Source organism: Mirounga leonina, unplaced genomic scaffold (assembly GCF_011800145.1).
Source record: "Mirounga leonina isolate KUSES-001 unplaced genomic scaffold, KU_Mleo_1.0 Mir_154, whole genome shotgun sequence".
Classification (NCBI taxonomy): Eukaryota; Metazoa; Chordata; class Mammalia; order Carnivora; family Phocidae; genus Mirounga; species Mirounga leonina.
Window position 1 is genome coordinate 5,482,579 of NW_023270389.1, and position 16,459 is coordinate 5,499,037.

The 16,459-nt window shown below is 41.2% G+C and overlaps 1 protein-coding gene across 1 annotated transcript in view; it reads left to right on the forward strand.

The window, feature by feature from the left end:
* Nucleotides 1–1,826: 1,826 nt before the first annotated feature.
* SDHC (succinate dehydrogenase complex subunit C) overlaps nt 1,827–16,459 on the forward strand; it is a 34,165-nt gene continuing 19,532 nt past the window's right edge. Inside the window, exons 1-3 of the mRNA XM_035010012.1 lie at nt 1,827–1,885; nt 7,652–7,708; nt 9,290–9,391. Of these exons, the coding sequence (XP_034865903.1) occupies nt 1,866–1,885; nt 7,652–7,708; nt 9,290–9,391 (179 nt within the window). The 5' untranslated portion in view covers nt 1,827–1,865. The remainder of the gene's footprint in view (nt 1,886–7,651; nt 7,709–9,289; nt 9,392–16,459) is intronic.

Consider the following 16,459-nt stretch of genomic DNA (forward strand, 5'->3'; position numbering starts at 1 on the left):
TTTCTACTTTCATCGACCCACCCCTTTTACCTATAGTTTCTTTCATGGGATTGCTACTTTCTTTGTTGTATTTATTTATTTACTAATTCTGCTAAGGCTATAAGCTTCTTGAGGACAATTACATGTTTGTATCTTTGAATCCCCTATAGCACTTTCACATACTCTGGCAAAAGATTATATATATATATATATAAATATATATAACTATCTATATATAAAACTATATAGTATATATTATATTTTGTTATATATATAACTTTAAAGTTTTATATATATATATAACTTATATATGCAAAACACTTGGGACTTAAGAAAAAGGGAATGAGAATTAAATATTATATATATAAAAATATATATAAAATATAAAATATATATAACATATATATAATATATATAACTTATATACATATATAAAATGAAATTATTTAAAGAGCTAAGTGAAAGAGGCATTCATTGGATTTGTTAATGTGAAATGCCAGAGGGCCACAGTGGGATCAATGACGGGAAGTTCAATAGCAGAAAACTGTATTTTATTTTCTTACTTTTAAAGATTTTATTTGTAAATTGTCTCTACACCCAACGTGGGCCTTGAACTCACAACACTAAGATCCAGAATCACATGCTGCACTGACTGAGCCAGCCAGGTACCCCCAGAAAACTATATTTTAACATAACAACTTTCTAATGATTAAGCTGTTCACTAAATGAAACTTGAGTTCTGAGGTATCTATTACTGAATGTGTTACAGCAGAGTCTTGAACACCAGTGGCCCTAAGTGTTGCCGAGGAGATCCCTGCACTGGATAGAAAATCAGGTCTGAGAGCCTCTCTGGTCTCTTCCAGTCCAAAAGTCTATAAAAGTGCTTTCATTGTCAAGTATTATAGAAATGCAAAATAGTATTTTCATTTGATGAAGAAATAAGTGAATTTGTGCTATTTAAATCCTGAAAGAAGTGCAGGAGTGCTAAATATAAATGAGATCTGAATATTAATGTAGCTGAATGTTTTATTGTAGGAGTTGCTCTAGGCTGTCTCCTTCACTCCTACCCCCCACAAAAAAAGAGACTCAAGAACTTTTTCATTTTCTGTTCCTTTCTCATTCCCTTTTTCTTCCTTAAGTCACAAGTGCTCTGCAATTGACTGCAGTGCTTGGGTCCCTCAAAACTATACATATGCACACACACACGTGTGTGTGTGTTTAAAAATCAAAGCAAGCTTTCCCCCACCCCGGGTTCTTGTAGCTGTGGGTGTCATCCACATAGCCTTGAAACAAGGAACAAAAGAGCGTTGTGTTTGACTAGTGGGCGTCCAGCTCAGGCGGCAGCTCAAGCCCAGGGACTGTAGGGCACAAAGCTAACCCAGGTGGTTAGAGGAGGCTCCCTGGTCTTGGGATGGTGGTCTGCATCGTTCTCACGCTCCTTCCTCAACTTGGGTCTCAACTTGTGTGTCTCTGCATTGGCGAAGCTTCCCACTGGAACGGGATGGAGCCCGTTTCCCTGGGTGCCTTGGCCGGCCTACGGGGGAAGGAGGTGGAGCGGAACTAGACTGAGGAGTCCCTGGTGAAGAATCAGGGCAAATCAGATGTTCAGTAGTGCGAAACAAAATGAATTACGTTCACAGGTAAAATGCACACTGTAGAGTCTGAGTCAGCGCCATTGATGCCGAACCCCTGGCAAGTTCTGGTGGAAGCCAGCCGAAGGAGACCGGGCAGAGAGGAGTCAACCAGAGGAAACCAAGAGTCTGAACAAAGCTGCAACCCAGCCGCTCCCCATCCTTTATAAAGAGCTGGTGTTGTCACGTGATAGAGACCACGCCCTAAGGCGGCGGGGACGTTGGGCGTCACTTCCGTCCAGACCGGAACTCAAGATGGCTGCGCTCTTGTTGAGGTGACTTTAGCCCCGGGCTGGGAGCCGGTGTCCGCGGCCCTCGGGAGGCCTGCACTGCCCCTTACGTCTTGCTGACGGCGGTGTGTCCCGTGCCTGGGCAGGGAAAGGGCCCCCGGTGTGCGTGCCGCGCGCTGTGGAATCCTAGGGCCCCTTCTCTTTCCCCAGTCGCTCCCGTACTCGGGGTCCCTGGCCCGTTATCTCGTCCCTACTCCCTACCGACGGGTCGCACGGTTGTCGCCCTTTCCACTTCCCCCCACTCCCAGTACTTTCGCCCCAGATGCTCTCGGGGCCGCACCCAGAGCCAAGCTCCGAGAGAGTAAAGTTACGATTTCGAGGTCAGCGGATCATCCGCTAGGACTTCGAGGTCTTATTCAGGAATTGGGCCTCGGGGAGAGGGATCTTGGTGTGCTTTGTCTTTGCTTGTAACTTCTGCAAACGCTAGTTGCTGGCAATGAGTGTGCACTGCGTTCCTAACGGGCCCCGGGCGGAGGGGACAGGAAGCCTTGGATCCCTGTCGCGCTGGCGATTAGCAATAGCGCTCATAGCGGTCGCTCTAGTGGCCCACAGCAGCCCGGGGAATTCAATTTTAGTTTCTCTTTTTACTTGGGGAGAGAAGGAAGGGGGAGCGGATGTCTCAGTTTTCCTATACGAGGTCATTCACTGTCCGGGGAAGTACCCTAGATTTTCTTCCATTCTGAGCTGTCCTCTTTCTAGGCTCCATTCTGTATTCAGAGCCTTTCCAGACACAGCGACTTAAGTGACTTTAGACAGTCCTGGTACAAATGCCGGCTTAGTTTCGTGCCAGGCCTATTTTTGGAAAATATTTGTTATGGAAAGTTAGTTTTAATGTTGTTGAGATTTAATTCCTGATTTCCCCAAATGTCTTCTCATTTCTCTTTCCACTTCAGTCACCCAGTATAAAAATAGAGGGGCTTTATTTAGTTTTTCTCTGTGACAAAACGATCCCTCTTGGGAGTTGAGATCAGGAATGGGTTATCTTAATCGATCATTTTTCTCCCTGTCCCTCCTTTTCTTTTTTTCCTAAGGTGTGCCAGGGCCAGTCTTGCCAGAACTGCATTTTTTATTCCAGGTAGTTTTACCATAATTGAATGATTTTGAATTCTTTGATATATCACATTTTGGTAGATGTCAGGGACTTTTGGTAGAATTAACATTTAGCTTGAAATGATCATATTGGTTCTAAATAGTTCATCTTAGGAGTTTCAGGATTATTGTTTAGAAGCTGACAATTATCATACTCATTAAGTATGTCCAGACAGTATCATTTTGAGATGTGTAGTATGGTCACCACTAGGATTCAATGCCAAGAAATAGATTTCTTTTTCATTAGAAGTAATCTGAAGCTCATGGGAAGGGTACCTCTCTCTTCTTTTCTCACAAGGGCTTTCTGAAGAGGGGACATAGGGAATTAAATTTTTTTTTTTTAAGATTGATTGATTTATTTTAGAGAGAGAGCAAGCACGTGCGCGGGAGGGGAGAAAATCTCAAGCAGACTCCCTGCTGAGCACAGAGCTGGTCGAAGTCCCAGGGCTCAGTCTAGATCATGACCTGAGCTGAAATCAGTTGGACGGGAGTTGGGAGTTAGACGCCCAACCCATTGAGCGACCTAGGCGCACCCCCCCCCAAATTTTTTTTTCTGATTGAAGTTCTGAGTCAAATTCCATTTCACTACAGGGATTTGGAACTGTTCATAATGTGCTGATTTAGCCTCAAAGGAAAATACCTTCTAGGCAATTCTAGGAGCTGGTTTCTAGTTCTGGTATTGTCACGAATTCCATTTATTTTGGACAAGTCAAGGTCACTGATTCCATAATTGTGGTTTCCTCATTTGTGAATGAAAATAGCAATAATTTGGGCCCACTTAAAAGAAGTATTGGTTAAACATTTTTAATGCTTGGCTAACTAAAAATTATTAGTTCTCAGAGTACTGTATGTCATGGCTTTTGAATAGTGCTCTATAATTTGTATACTCCCTAAACAGTTCACAGACTAGCCAGGAATAAATAACCTGCTGAGTAATGCAAGCTCTTTTGGCACTCACTCAAGGAATGACTTGCCAAAGCCAAGACAGAGATAGAGAACTGAGCTGAGAACAGCTAGGCTTCTGTCTAATAAAGTTCATGCTGCTTAAGCACAAAGTCACCAAAAGTCATTAACTATCTGCACGTTGCTCATCATATAAAATGCTACATGTGAAACACCTCTAAAAATGAGGTCTAGCTTTAAATATATAAGACAGCTTTTTAAAATAAGCATATTCCTTTACAAACCATTTTTTAGAGCCTCTTCTATGTGTCGGACATTATTATAGGTGTTCTAGACACAAAGCATTCCAGTCCTATCCTTGAAGAGCTCAGGCTAGCATAGGAGATAAGTAAATAGATTAATTATTAAGCAACATAATAGGTGTTGATACAGAGTTATGAAGAAGTGGTGTAGAAGCAAGGCAGGTGCAAGTAAGGCTAAAGAAACGGTGAAGTCGCCATCTAGGAGTTGTTGGGTTTTGAAGGATGAGTTTGTCAGAGAGGGAGGTTCCACTCTACAGCACAAGCAAAGGCATGTGGTCCTAAGAAGGCATCCTCTGTCTGGGTGTATGTAGTATAATATTGGGTGTGGTAGACATACAAGGGGCTGAAGGGAATTTGTAGGATAATGGGTCCAGAGAGTTGGTTTGGGCTGTGTTGAGAAAGGCCTCGTTTGGCTATCATATGGACCTTATACTGCAAGCAGCAGGGAACTGTTAAAAGACTTTGGGGTAGAAGAGCAGTGAAATCAGCTTTATTTTTCAGTAAGTTAGCTTTGGTAATATTGAATGATAGGGAAGAGAGAGTTGCTAGGGAGACCAGTTGAGGAGCTCCTCTTATAGTCCTCTTTGTGAGAAATGAAAAGGATAAGGACTAAAACAATGGACCGAAGTTTCCTGGATAGTACTGATAGGATTGGGTGATGCCTCTCATATATATGGGGGGTGAGAGACAAGAAGAAATCAGGGGTGTCTTCTCTTGTAGCTTGGGAGTAGGTTGGGTGCTAATAGCCATTAATGAGAACTTTTGTATACAAAAGATTGCTTGTCATCCTGTCCTTCAAAGTTATACATCTATTTTAGTGTTGCTCTTACCCCAGTCCTTTCTTTTTTTTAAAAAAAAGATTTTATTTATTTGACAGAGAGAGAGATAGCGAGAGCAGGAACACAAGCAAGGGGAGTGGGAGAGGGAGAAGCAGGCTTCCTGCCAGGCAGGGAGCCCGATGCGGCACTCGATCCCAGGACCCTGGGATCATGACCTGAGCCGAAGGCAGACGCTTAACGACTGAGCCACCCAGACGCCTTTACCCCAGTTATTTCTAAAACTTTTTTGGCATACCATCAGATCAAGTTTAGAGGTCGTATAAGAGAAACTCATTATATTGTAGTCACATCTTGTTTTGGACCAAAAATGGTTTTATTTAGTTTGATCACATAGACTTGGCTTTGAATAACTTCTGTTTTTTTCCAAAAGTCAAATCCATTTTCAGCAGATGAATATTTTTATCACCACTGAGGGTTTTAAAAAGAATATGATGTGAATTCTAAAGACCTTGGGGAGACCAATGAAATATTAGTAATATCTTATGTATATGGGCGATATTGCTGAGATAGTGAGAATGCCTTTCTGTACATATTCATATGTAATCCTCCCAGCGACCAATCAGGTAGGTCTTATCAATCCCATTTCATAATGAAAAAGCTGCAGCTCAGTGATTCTGTAAAGTTACACAACTTATGCAGAACTGGAACTCCAATATGACTTTTTTATTTTAATGTTCTTTCTGCATCACTTGTTGCCCCAGTCCAGGGAAGAGTTTCAGAAATGATTTGAGCAGTGATTACATTTTTGGGTAGACATGTGTATTGTATTTAGAAGGGACCAATACTAATGAGAATGATACATTCTGGCTTGTTATTTAAAAATAAAGTACTATTACCTTTTAGCTATAACATATAAAGCCCAAGTCCTTGGTAGAACTTTTCAGAGTTCCTGGTTTCACATGAAAGGCAAGGATAGATACCTACTTTTGTCATGTTTCAAATAAGGCTATGGAGTCGGTGCAACTAGTTTCTGTTAGGGCCTTGTGGAAAGCTTACATTGGCATTTGTCTGGGAAACAATAGAACTAGACAGAGAGTGCTGTAGATTCCAACCCACATCTGCAAACTCTTGCCGGGTAGCTGGGTGACTGGACCTAGCCTGGTGTGAGGAATGCATGCCCTGCAACTCCAGAGCCACAATTGCTTCAATTGATTGAAGACATTTGTTCCCACTTCTCCTTTCTGGGAGTCTTGGGTACACAATGTCAGTATTCACCTCTTGCCTCCAAAGCTGGAAAGAAGGAAGAGCTGAAGGAAGTGTTGATTGGATTATTTTGCCTTCAAATAGTGGACCCTTCTACTGTCCTAGTGTAAAGCATAGGGATTTTGAACTGTTTATGCATCTAGTATCAGTGGTGTGGGGGACACCATGAGCTTTTTTTTAGAAGATCATTGGATCTCAAGGAGGTTTTATATCGCACAGTGCCTTACATATAATAGATATATGTAAACTTTTGTATAATCGATGTATTTTTAATTTTAATCCCACTCGTGTAACTTTCTTAAATACTTTTGGAAAGATTTTAGATAATAATGTGAATAAAGGGGTGTAGTGGTCGTTTTTTCATAATGCTGTGTGAACTCTGGATCAGTTAAATTCACTTTCCATAGAATGCCTGGGCACATCTTAGTTTTAGACTTGAAAAGCAGTTTTGGTACTGATGTATATCTTTCAAAAATAGCAACTTTTTGGTAGAAAACGTGTATCCTCCTCACGTAACTCTTCACTGGTCAGGGGAATCTTTGCGTTCCCATGCTTTTTGCATGATTAGAGACTTTTTGACTTGAAGTTCATCCAGCTTGTCTGGAACTTGATGGTAGTTCCTAAAATGATAGCTTAAAATTTAGAACCCTCTTTCCACAAACTCCTTATTCTTCTTAATTCATCCATTTGTAGCAGTTAACTAAGGTGTATTCTTATTCTTGTTCTTATTTACCCCTGTCTTTTACTTATTTATTTATTTATTTATTAAAGATTTTGTTTATTTATTTGACAGAGAGAGAGACAGCCAAAGAGGGAACACAAGCAGGGGGAGAGGAAGAGGGAGAAGCAGACTTCCCACCAAGCAGGGAGCCCGATGCGGGGCTTGATCCCAGGATCATGACCTGAGCTGAAGGCAGACGCTTAACGACTGAGCCACCCAGGCGCCCCTACCCCTGTCCTTTAACCATCACCTAACTTTTAAAAAAATGACATTCTTTGTTGAACATTATCAACTGATTATTCTTTTATCTTGTATTATTCATGTTCAGCTAAAACGTTATTTTGATTTGAAGGTTATATATGTGATTATTCTCCAGTTATTTAAAGTTGTAGCTTTCCAGCTAAAAAATAATCTCAAGGACATTGATACTGTCCTTGTTTTCATCTTACTAATTTTTCCCTCCACTCCTAAATCTAACATGGTACAGAAATAGAGAAGTTGATAAACTGAGGTTGATCTCTAAATGTGTGTTGACTCTTCATTCTCTCTCTCTCTCTTTTTTAAAGATTTTATTTTTAAGTAATCTCTACACCCAACGTGGGGCTTGAGGGATACAACCCCGAGATTCAGGGTTGCAGGCTCTACCCACTGAGCTAGCCAGGCGCCCCACCATTGACTCTTTATTCTCTTGCAGACATGTTGGCCGTCATTGCCTCCGTGCCCACCTTAGTCCTCGGCTCTCTATCAGAAAGTAAGTTTCTAAATTTGTGGAGGTCATTATGACTTAACTTTTCTTCCCTCAGGGAACAGCAGTGGGTTGTTGGTTTGGATTTTGGGGGTACATATGAAAGAAGGAAGTTGCAGATGGTTGGCTGAAAATTTAATGATTGTGGTCACTATTTTTCTCATCTGGTAATAGAAGGATGGATAAGAATATTAAACTTTAAATTTGAGAAATATTTTATACTTTCAGAAAAGTTGGAAGAATAGTGCAATGGAGTTCTATATACATTTCACCTAGATTCATCGGTTTTTAACATTTTGCTGTGTTTGCTTAGAGTTTTATGTATTTTAGGTTGTGTTTTATGAAATTGTTATTTTTGTTGGTCAAACCTGGTCTAATATTGACAATTTAGTGTGGTCAAGGCTGATGTATATTTAATTACTGTTAGTATTTTCTCTGAATTCTTTGAGATGAAATTGCAGACACCATGACACTTTACTTCTAAATACTTCTTCTAAGAACAAGAACATTATCTTATATAACAGTATAATTATACAAACACAATTATCAAATTCAGGAAATTTAACATTGAGGTACTTTTATCCAGCATACAGTTAGTTTTCAGATTTTCTTTTTGTCCAATATAATGTACTTTATAGAAATACAGTCTTCCTGTTCCCCATTCAGGAGCTAATTAGGCTCACACATTGTATTTATTTGTCATATTTCTTTAGTATCTTTTAATCTGGAACTGCTTCTTAGCCTTCCTTTGTCTTTTATGACACTGACATTTTTGAAAAATACAGGCCAGTTTTTTGTAGACTGTCTCTCAAGTTGGGTTTGTCTGACCATTTCCTATAATTAGAGTCAGTTTACCCATTTTTGTCAGGAGTAATACTTAAGTGATGTATATTCTCTGTTACATTCACATCAGGGGGCATGTGATCATTTGAATAAGAGAATGTCTGCTAGGTATTTTTCCACTATGAAATTACTGTTCTTTTCTTTCTGTAATTAGTAAGTAATCTATGGGTAGGTTATATTTTCTTGAGGAGGATGGAGTCATGTTTAATATGGGTACATAATAAATTGTTGAACACAGCTGTTCAACACTTGGCCTCAACCCAACCCAGTGACAAGGGAAACCAAGAAGCTGTTCAGAGGTACTGAGCTGATCCAGTTTTTGATTTTTGAGAACGTGAAAGGGAGGGAGTCTTGACAAAACAGATGAGAGCAGATGGTGATGTAGGAGACAGCACCCGTGGCCTGGGGAAAGGGTGATCCATTTGTGTAAATGGTTTTGAAATATTGTCCTTGCTCTGCTGTGCAGCATGAAAGAAGCTGAGCTTCTGTTGCAGGACCTGTGTGTTTGGGGATTAGAAAGAAGAGTTCTCTCCTCTGATATGACCTCACTGGGTGATTGAGGTTATTAATAACTGTGTCAGACTTGGCATAGGGACAAGGGGAGTGGATGAACATGTTTTCCTTCTGTAGTGGGCTCATCCAGCCCAGCTTAGAGCTTAGCTTTTTTTATTTAACTTTTTGTTATGTAAAAACTTAAGCCAAGTTTACTTTTAATCATTTTAAAAGCTTCTCGTTTTATTTTAGTGCTGTTCCTTTGGGAACCACAGCCAAGGAAGAGATGGAGAGGTTCTGGAATAAGAACACTGATTTAAACCGTCCTCTGTCTCCTCATATCACTATCTACAGGTAAGGTCTCTGGAACTGGGGAGTCTAGAAGTAATGGGTGAAGGTTCTGGAGGTTGGGCCATTGCGTCTCTGACTATTTCCCTCAGGCCTTTTATATAAGAAGACTATTTTCTGTCTTCTGTCCTTAGAGGGTAATTTATCCTGTAGAACTACCATTTGGAAAATTCTGGTGGGTCAAAATGTAATTCCCATTAATTGAAAAACATTATTTTGAAACAGTTTCAAATTTACATAAATGTTATAGAAACAATACATTGAATTCCTGTATAGCTTTATGCACATTCCCAACTTGTTAGCATGTCCAGATGATTTAAGATCAAGTGCAGAGATGATGTTCCGTCAGTCCTATAATGCTGCTGTAACAAGTTAGCACAAACTTTGTAACTTAAAAGAACACACTTACTGTCTTAGAGTTCCATAGGTCAGAAGTCTGACGCAGGTCTCACTGGGTTAAAATTAAGGTGTTGGTAGGGCTGCATTCCTTTCCGAAGGTTCAAGGGAAGAATCTGTTTCCTACCCTCTTCTAGCTTCTAGAGGCTACTCTGAGTTCCTTGGCTTGTGGCCTCCTTCCTCCATCTTCAAAACCAGCAATGATGGGTGGTGTTCTTCTCCCTCCCACCACTTCGACCCTGCTTCCATTGTCACATTTCTTCTCCATTCCTTCCTGTCAGCCTCTCCCACTTGTAAGGACCTTTGTGATTATGTTGGGACCATCCAGATAATCCAGGATAGTCTACTTAGCCTAAGGTGAGCTTATTAGCAAACTTAATTTCATCTGCAACTTTAAATTCCCCTTTGCCATTTAAGGTAAAATACTCACAGGTTCCAAGGAGTAGAATATGGACATGTTCAGGGAGGTCGTTATTCTGACTACCACAAACCCTTAATACTTGAGTGTGTGTTTCTTAAATTCAAGGACACTCTAGGAGCGCCTGGGTTGCTCATTTGATTAAATGCCAGACTTCTGATTTTGGCTCAGGTCCTGATCTCAGTCAGATTGTCAGTCAGGGTCGTCGCATCGGGCTGTGTGCTGAGCATGGAGGCTGCTTGGGATTCTCTCTCACCCGCTCCCTCTCCCTCTGCCCCTCCCCGCCCCCTCTCTCTCTCTCTCAAAAAAAAAAAAATTCAAGGACACTCTGTAGTACAGCCATCACAATCAGAAAATTAACTTTGACCCAATGTCACCATCTAATCCTCAGATCCCATTCAAATGTTGTCACTTGTCCTAATAATGTCCTTTATAGGTCCAGGATCCAAGCCAGGATCATGTATTGCATTTAGTTATCTCTTTAACTCTTTGATCTCCTTCAGTGTATAACAGTTTTTCAGTCTTTCCTTATCTTTCATGACCTTAACATTTTTAGAATGTTCCTGTTTGGGTTTGCCTGACGTTTTCTTGTGATTTATTCATTTTTGGTAGGAATACCTCTGAGGTGATGCTGTGCTCTTTCCCTGCATGGGGGGGGGGGGAGGTAGCTACACATGATAATGATTTATATCCCATTACTGGCGATGTTGACTTTTATCATTAGTTAAGATGTGCCTGCTTAGGTTTCTTCATCTATAAAGTTAATGGATAAAGATACTGTGTTTATTAATTGTTAACTATTTTGTGGTGAGACTTCTGCCCCCCATCTGTTGATGATACTTACCATCAGCATTTATTAGTTATTACTAGGAGTCAGTTATTACTATGTTGGTTGCCAGATTATATTTTTTCTAATTCCATCATACCCTCTAGATTTATTTATAAATTAATTAATTAATAAATAGGCTAAAGCTTGCTTTCTTTATCAGTACAGACTCAAGGATTCCTAAAAGGAAAAACTCATTTCTCCTCTACTCTTATGACACCAGCTAAAGGAAAAATAGCACTGTTTCCTCTCTGCTTTCAGTACTTCTAACATCAAAGGTATGGAGGTTTTTCCCACACCAGCCAGTTTTCCAACTCTGTGGACACCAGTTGGGTGTGCAGTAATTTATTTATGACACTTACTATTTGGAGTTAGTGCAGGCCCCACAGGTTAGGGGCTCAGTCCCACAGGACTGCCCCCCACTCCAGATGCCAGTTTGTAAGTCCTGGGCTTTTGACTGACCAGCTATAAATCAAGGGTTCTCTCTACCCCCTCCTCAGGTTCAATAATTTGCTAGAATTGCTCACAGAACTTGGAAACATTTACTTACCTTTACTAGTTCCTTATAAGGGATATTACAGCTGATACAGATCAACAACCGGGTACCCTTTTAGGTACCTCTGTGTCAGGAATAGTTCCCAGCACAGCAGCTTCTGTCCCCACGGAGTTGGGATACACCACCCTCTTGACATGTGGACATACTTACTGACCTGGAAACTCTGAATCCTTTACTTTTGGGATTTTTATGGAGGCTTAATCGGTAGGCATGATCAAATACTAACTCAATCTCTAGCCCTTCTTCCCTCCCTGGAAAAAGAGGGGTTGGACCTGAAAGCTCCAAGTTTCTAATCATGGCTCAGTCTTTCTGGTAACCAGCCCCCATCCAGAGTCACCTCATTAGAACAAAGGACACTCTTACCACCCAGGAAATTCCAAGGGATTTCGGAACTGTGTGTCAGGAATCAGGGTCAAAGACCAAATATTGGAACAAAAAATATACCTAACACTCCTATCACTCGGGAGATTATAAGGGTTTTAGGAGCTCTGGTGTCAGGAACCAGGACCAGAGACAATGTATATACATATTTTTTATTATTTCACAGTTCCTATTTTTCCCAAAAGGTTACACTGTTACTCTCCTTTATTTTGATGTCCAAACTGTCCCACACTCAGCCAGTGGGAGTTCTTCAAGAATGCTCCTGTGCGGGCGCCTGGGTGGCTCAGTTGGTTAAGCGACTGCCTTCGGCTCAGGTCATGATCCTGGAGTCCCGGGATCGAGTCCCGCATTGGGCTCCCTGCTCAGCGGGGGGTCTGCTTCTCCCTCTGACCCTCTTCCCTCTCGTGCTCTCTGTCTCTCATTCTCTCTCTCAAATAAATAAATAAAATCTTTAAAAAAAAAAAAAAAAAAGAATGCTCCTGTGCAATCAAGATCTGGGTGCTAGATGTGCTCATTGCTACCAGGATGTCATGGCTTCCAGACCTTTTCAGTAGCGAGAGCTGGGATGTGTATGTCTGCCGACCCCGGGGCACACGTAGGTGCGAGTGTACACGCGGGCATCGATGCATCTGTAGCTGCTTCTCGGGTGTTCTCCGAGGTAACTCTGATAGCGGCTATGCTGGTGTTGGCAAAGAGAAACCCCTCTCGAGCTGCTCCTTGAGTTCCACTACCCGCTTTACTTGGGCTCTTGCCAGGGAGGCTGGCCATTTTTTGACCACCTCCACAAATACCACAACCCTTCAGATTTTTTCCAAGCCAGATTCCAGAAATAATTCTGATTGTAGAAACTGGACATTCTACTGAAACAGAAGGAGACTAATAAGTGATCTTAATCCTTGCAACTTTATGATAAAACTTTTTCTAAGAGAGAAAAGATTTGGGGAGATTATAATGGTGAAGAACTTACTATTATTCTGAGTCTATATTTAAATCCCTGGCCTAGGGGCTCCTGGGTGGCTGCCTTCAGCTCAGGTCATGATCCCAGGGTCCTGGGATCGAACCCCATGTTGGGCTCCCTGCTCAGTGGGAAGCCTGCTTCTCCATCTGCCCACCCCCCTACTCATGCTCTCTCTCTAGCTCTCTCCCTCTCAAATAAATAAATAAAATCTTTAAAAATAATAATAATTAGCCTTGGCCTTTTTTCTTGAGTCACATAACGAATGGTAGTAAGTAGTGGGCTTGAGTCTTTCACTACTTTGTTTGCTCTTAGAGTTATGAAACTCTAGACACACTTGTAGGGAAAAAAAAAAGCATCAGGGAACACAGGGCTGTTTCCAAGGTGATATGTCCAGGAAAGATGGCTGATTTATGTTTTATGGAATCATATTTTCTATTACTAACTTCTAGAGTTGTTTGGAGGAGGCATGAAAATAAGGTTAAGTTAGTACCATATGAGATACTCTTTATCTCTTAATAAATTGGGTCAGTTTATCAAAGCAAAAATGTATGCAGGGTTTAAGTTATCAGGAAAACAAGAGTCACTGAAAAGGATGTTAGGAAACTTTCAGGGGTGCCTGGGTGGCTCAGTCATTAAGTGTCTGCCTTCGGCTCGGATCACGATCTCAGGTTCCTGGGATTGAGCCCCACATCGGGCTCCCTGCTCAGCGGGAAGACTGCTTCTCCCTCTCCCCCTCCCCCTGCTTGTGTTCCCTCTCTCGCGCTGTGTCTCTGTCGAATAAATAAATAAAATCTTTAAAAAAAAAAGAAAAAAGAAAACTTTTTCAAGGGGCGCCTGGGTGGCTCAATCGGTTAAGTATCTGCCTTCGGCTCAGGTCATGATCCCAGGGTCCTGGGACCGAGTGTCGGGCTCCGGAGCGGGGAGCCTGCTTCTCCCTCTCCCTCTGCCACTCCCCCTGCTTGTGTGCACTCTCTCTCATAAATAAAATCTTAAAAAAAAAAAAAAATGAAAACTTTTTAAAACTTAAGAGTTGGAAGGGTCCATTAAATTTAATTTCATCATCAACTTCATTGGTTTTCAGAGTGCTCCCTGGGGCTTTGGATATTCCACTAAGCTCCTGTGGATAGTTGTCTGGGGGCTGGCCGACATGCAGGTGAAACTATAGGCCCCCGGCCCTGGGTAACCAAAGCAACTTTACTTTGATCTGTTTAATATATTGCATTTTGCATTTCAAGAAAGGTGCTGCTCACACACAAACACACACACACACACACGAAGTTAAAAGTCACGGTTGTACCTAATGAGTAAATATCTTCTGCAGTATTTTCTTGTGGTTTTCTGCCTATGCTTGTATACTTCTAGTATACAAGGAACTCACTACCCCACTTTTCCAGTTTGGGAACTTCTCTTATCATCAGAAAGACCCTTCTTTTATTGAAGTTGCCACAACTTATATCTTCTAGCCAATGGCTCTAATTTTAACTTGAATCATATAAAATAAATGTAAGCGCACTGGTTCTCCGACATCTGTTTATTGATTTTGAATGTCTTTTCATGTGCTTATTGGCCATTTACATATCTTCTTTGGAGAAAGGAATATTCAAATCCTATGCTCATTTTTTAATTGGGTTGTCTTTTTACTTCTTTTTTTTAACATTTTTTATTGTGGTGAAACATGTGTAATATAAGACTTGCCATTTTAACCATTTTTAAGTGCACAATTCAGTGGCATTAAACATATTCACCTTGGGGCGCCTGGGTGGCTCAGTTGGTTAAGCGACTGCCTTCGGCTCAGGTCATGATCCTGGAGTCCGGGGATCGAGTCCTACATCAGGCTCCCTGCTCAGCGGAGAGTCTGCTTCTCCCTCTGACCCTCCTCCCTCTCATGCTCTCTGTCTCTCATTCTCTCTCTCACAGATAAATAAAATCTTAAAAAAAAAACAAAACATATTCACCTTGTACAAACCATCTCACCACTACCCATCTCCAGAATCCTTCATTAAACAATAATTCCCATTCTCCTTTGCCCCCAGCACCAGCCCCTAACCATTCGATTTTCTCTCTCTATAAATTTGACTACTCTGGGTATCTCATGAAATGGAATCATACAATGCTTGTCCTTTTGTGCCTGGCTTATTTCACTTGGCACAATGTCTTCAAGGTTCATCCATATTTTTTTTTTTTAAGATTTTATTTATTTATTTGACAGAGAGAGAGAGAGAAACAAGTAGGCGGAGAGGCAGGCAGAGGGAGAAGCAGGCTTCCCGCTGAGCAGGGAACCCGATGCGGGGCTTGATCCCAGGACCCCGGGATCGTGACCTGAGCCGAAGGCAGCCGCTTAACCGACTGAGCCACCCAGGCGCCCCAAGGTTCATTCATATTGTAGACTGTGTCAGAATTTCTTTCCTTTCTAAGGCTGAATAAATCCTCTGTTGTATGTGTACGTTACATTTTGCTTATCTATTCATCCACCCATGGACGTTTGTGTTGCTTCCCTCTTTCGGCTCTTGTGAATAATGCTGCGGTGAGCATCGGTGTACAGGTACCTCCTTTCGGTTCTTTTGGGTATATATCCAGAAGTAGAACCGAACTGCTGGATCGTATGTAATTCTGTATTTAATTTTTTGAGGAACCCGCCATACTGTTTTCCACAGGAACTGCACTGTTTTATGTTCCCACCAACAGTGTACAAGCGTTCCAATTTCTCTACCTCCTCATCAACACTTGTCACTTGTTGGGCTTTTGTTTTTTGTTTTTTTTTTGTTTTTTTTAGGTTTTATTTATTTATTTGACAGAGCGAGAGAGAACACAAGCAGCGGGGAGTGGCAGGCAGGGAGCCCGATGTGGGGCTCAATCCCAGGACCCTGGGATCATGACCTGAGCTGAAGGCAGTCACTTAACCAACTGACCTACCCAGGCGCCCCATCATTTGTTGTTTTTGTTTGTTTTTAGTAACAACCATCCTAAGGTTAGGTGTGAAGAGGTATCGTGTTCTAATTTTGACTTGCCTCTCCCTAGTGATTAGTGATGTTGAGCATCTTTTCATATACTAACTGGCCATTTGTATATCTTCCTTGGAGAAATGCTCTTTACTTTGTCGATAGTATTACTTGCAGCAACATGGTTGTTAAATAACTTATTGAAATTCATATATCCTATGTCTCTAGCTTTCCTTGATTAACATTCCAGTAACAATCAAAAAGGAAATAAAATTAATACATCTCAAATCAGTGTATTTGTTGATTGCTTATAGTGTGCTTGATACTCTTTTAGGAGTTGGAAATACAGAGATGAATAAGATCTAATCTGTGTTCAAAGGGATCTCATTATGTCCTGAAAAAAATTTTTCCTGAGGGAAAATTTTAGTGGCTCTTAGTGATTACCTTTTCTGCAAGTGAATTAAAACAGTCTTGATTTTCTATACTAGACTCTTACCTAATGTTCGAACAGGAAATAGTGGGAATAAAATAAAGGAAGGAAGGAGATAGTGGGAATGATTTGCCTTTGCTCTGTGATGTCTAGGCCTCAGCTAGAAAACG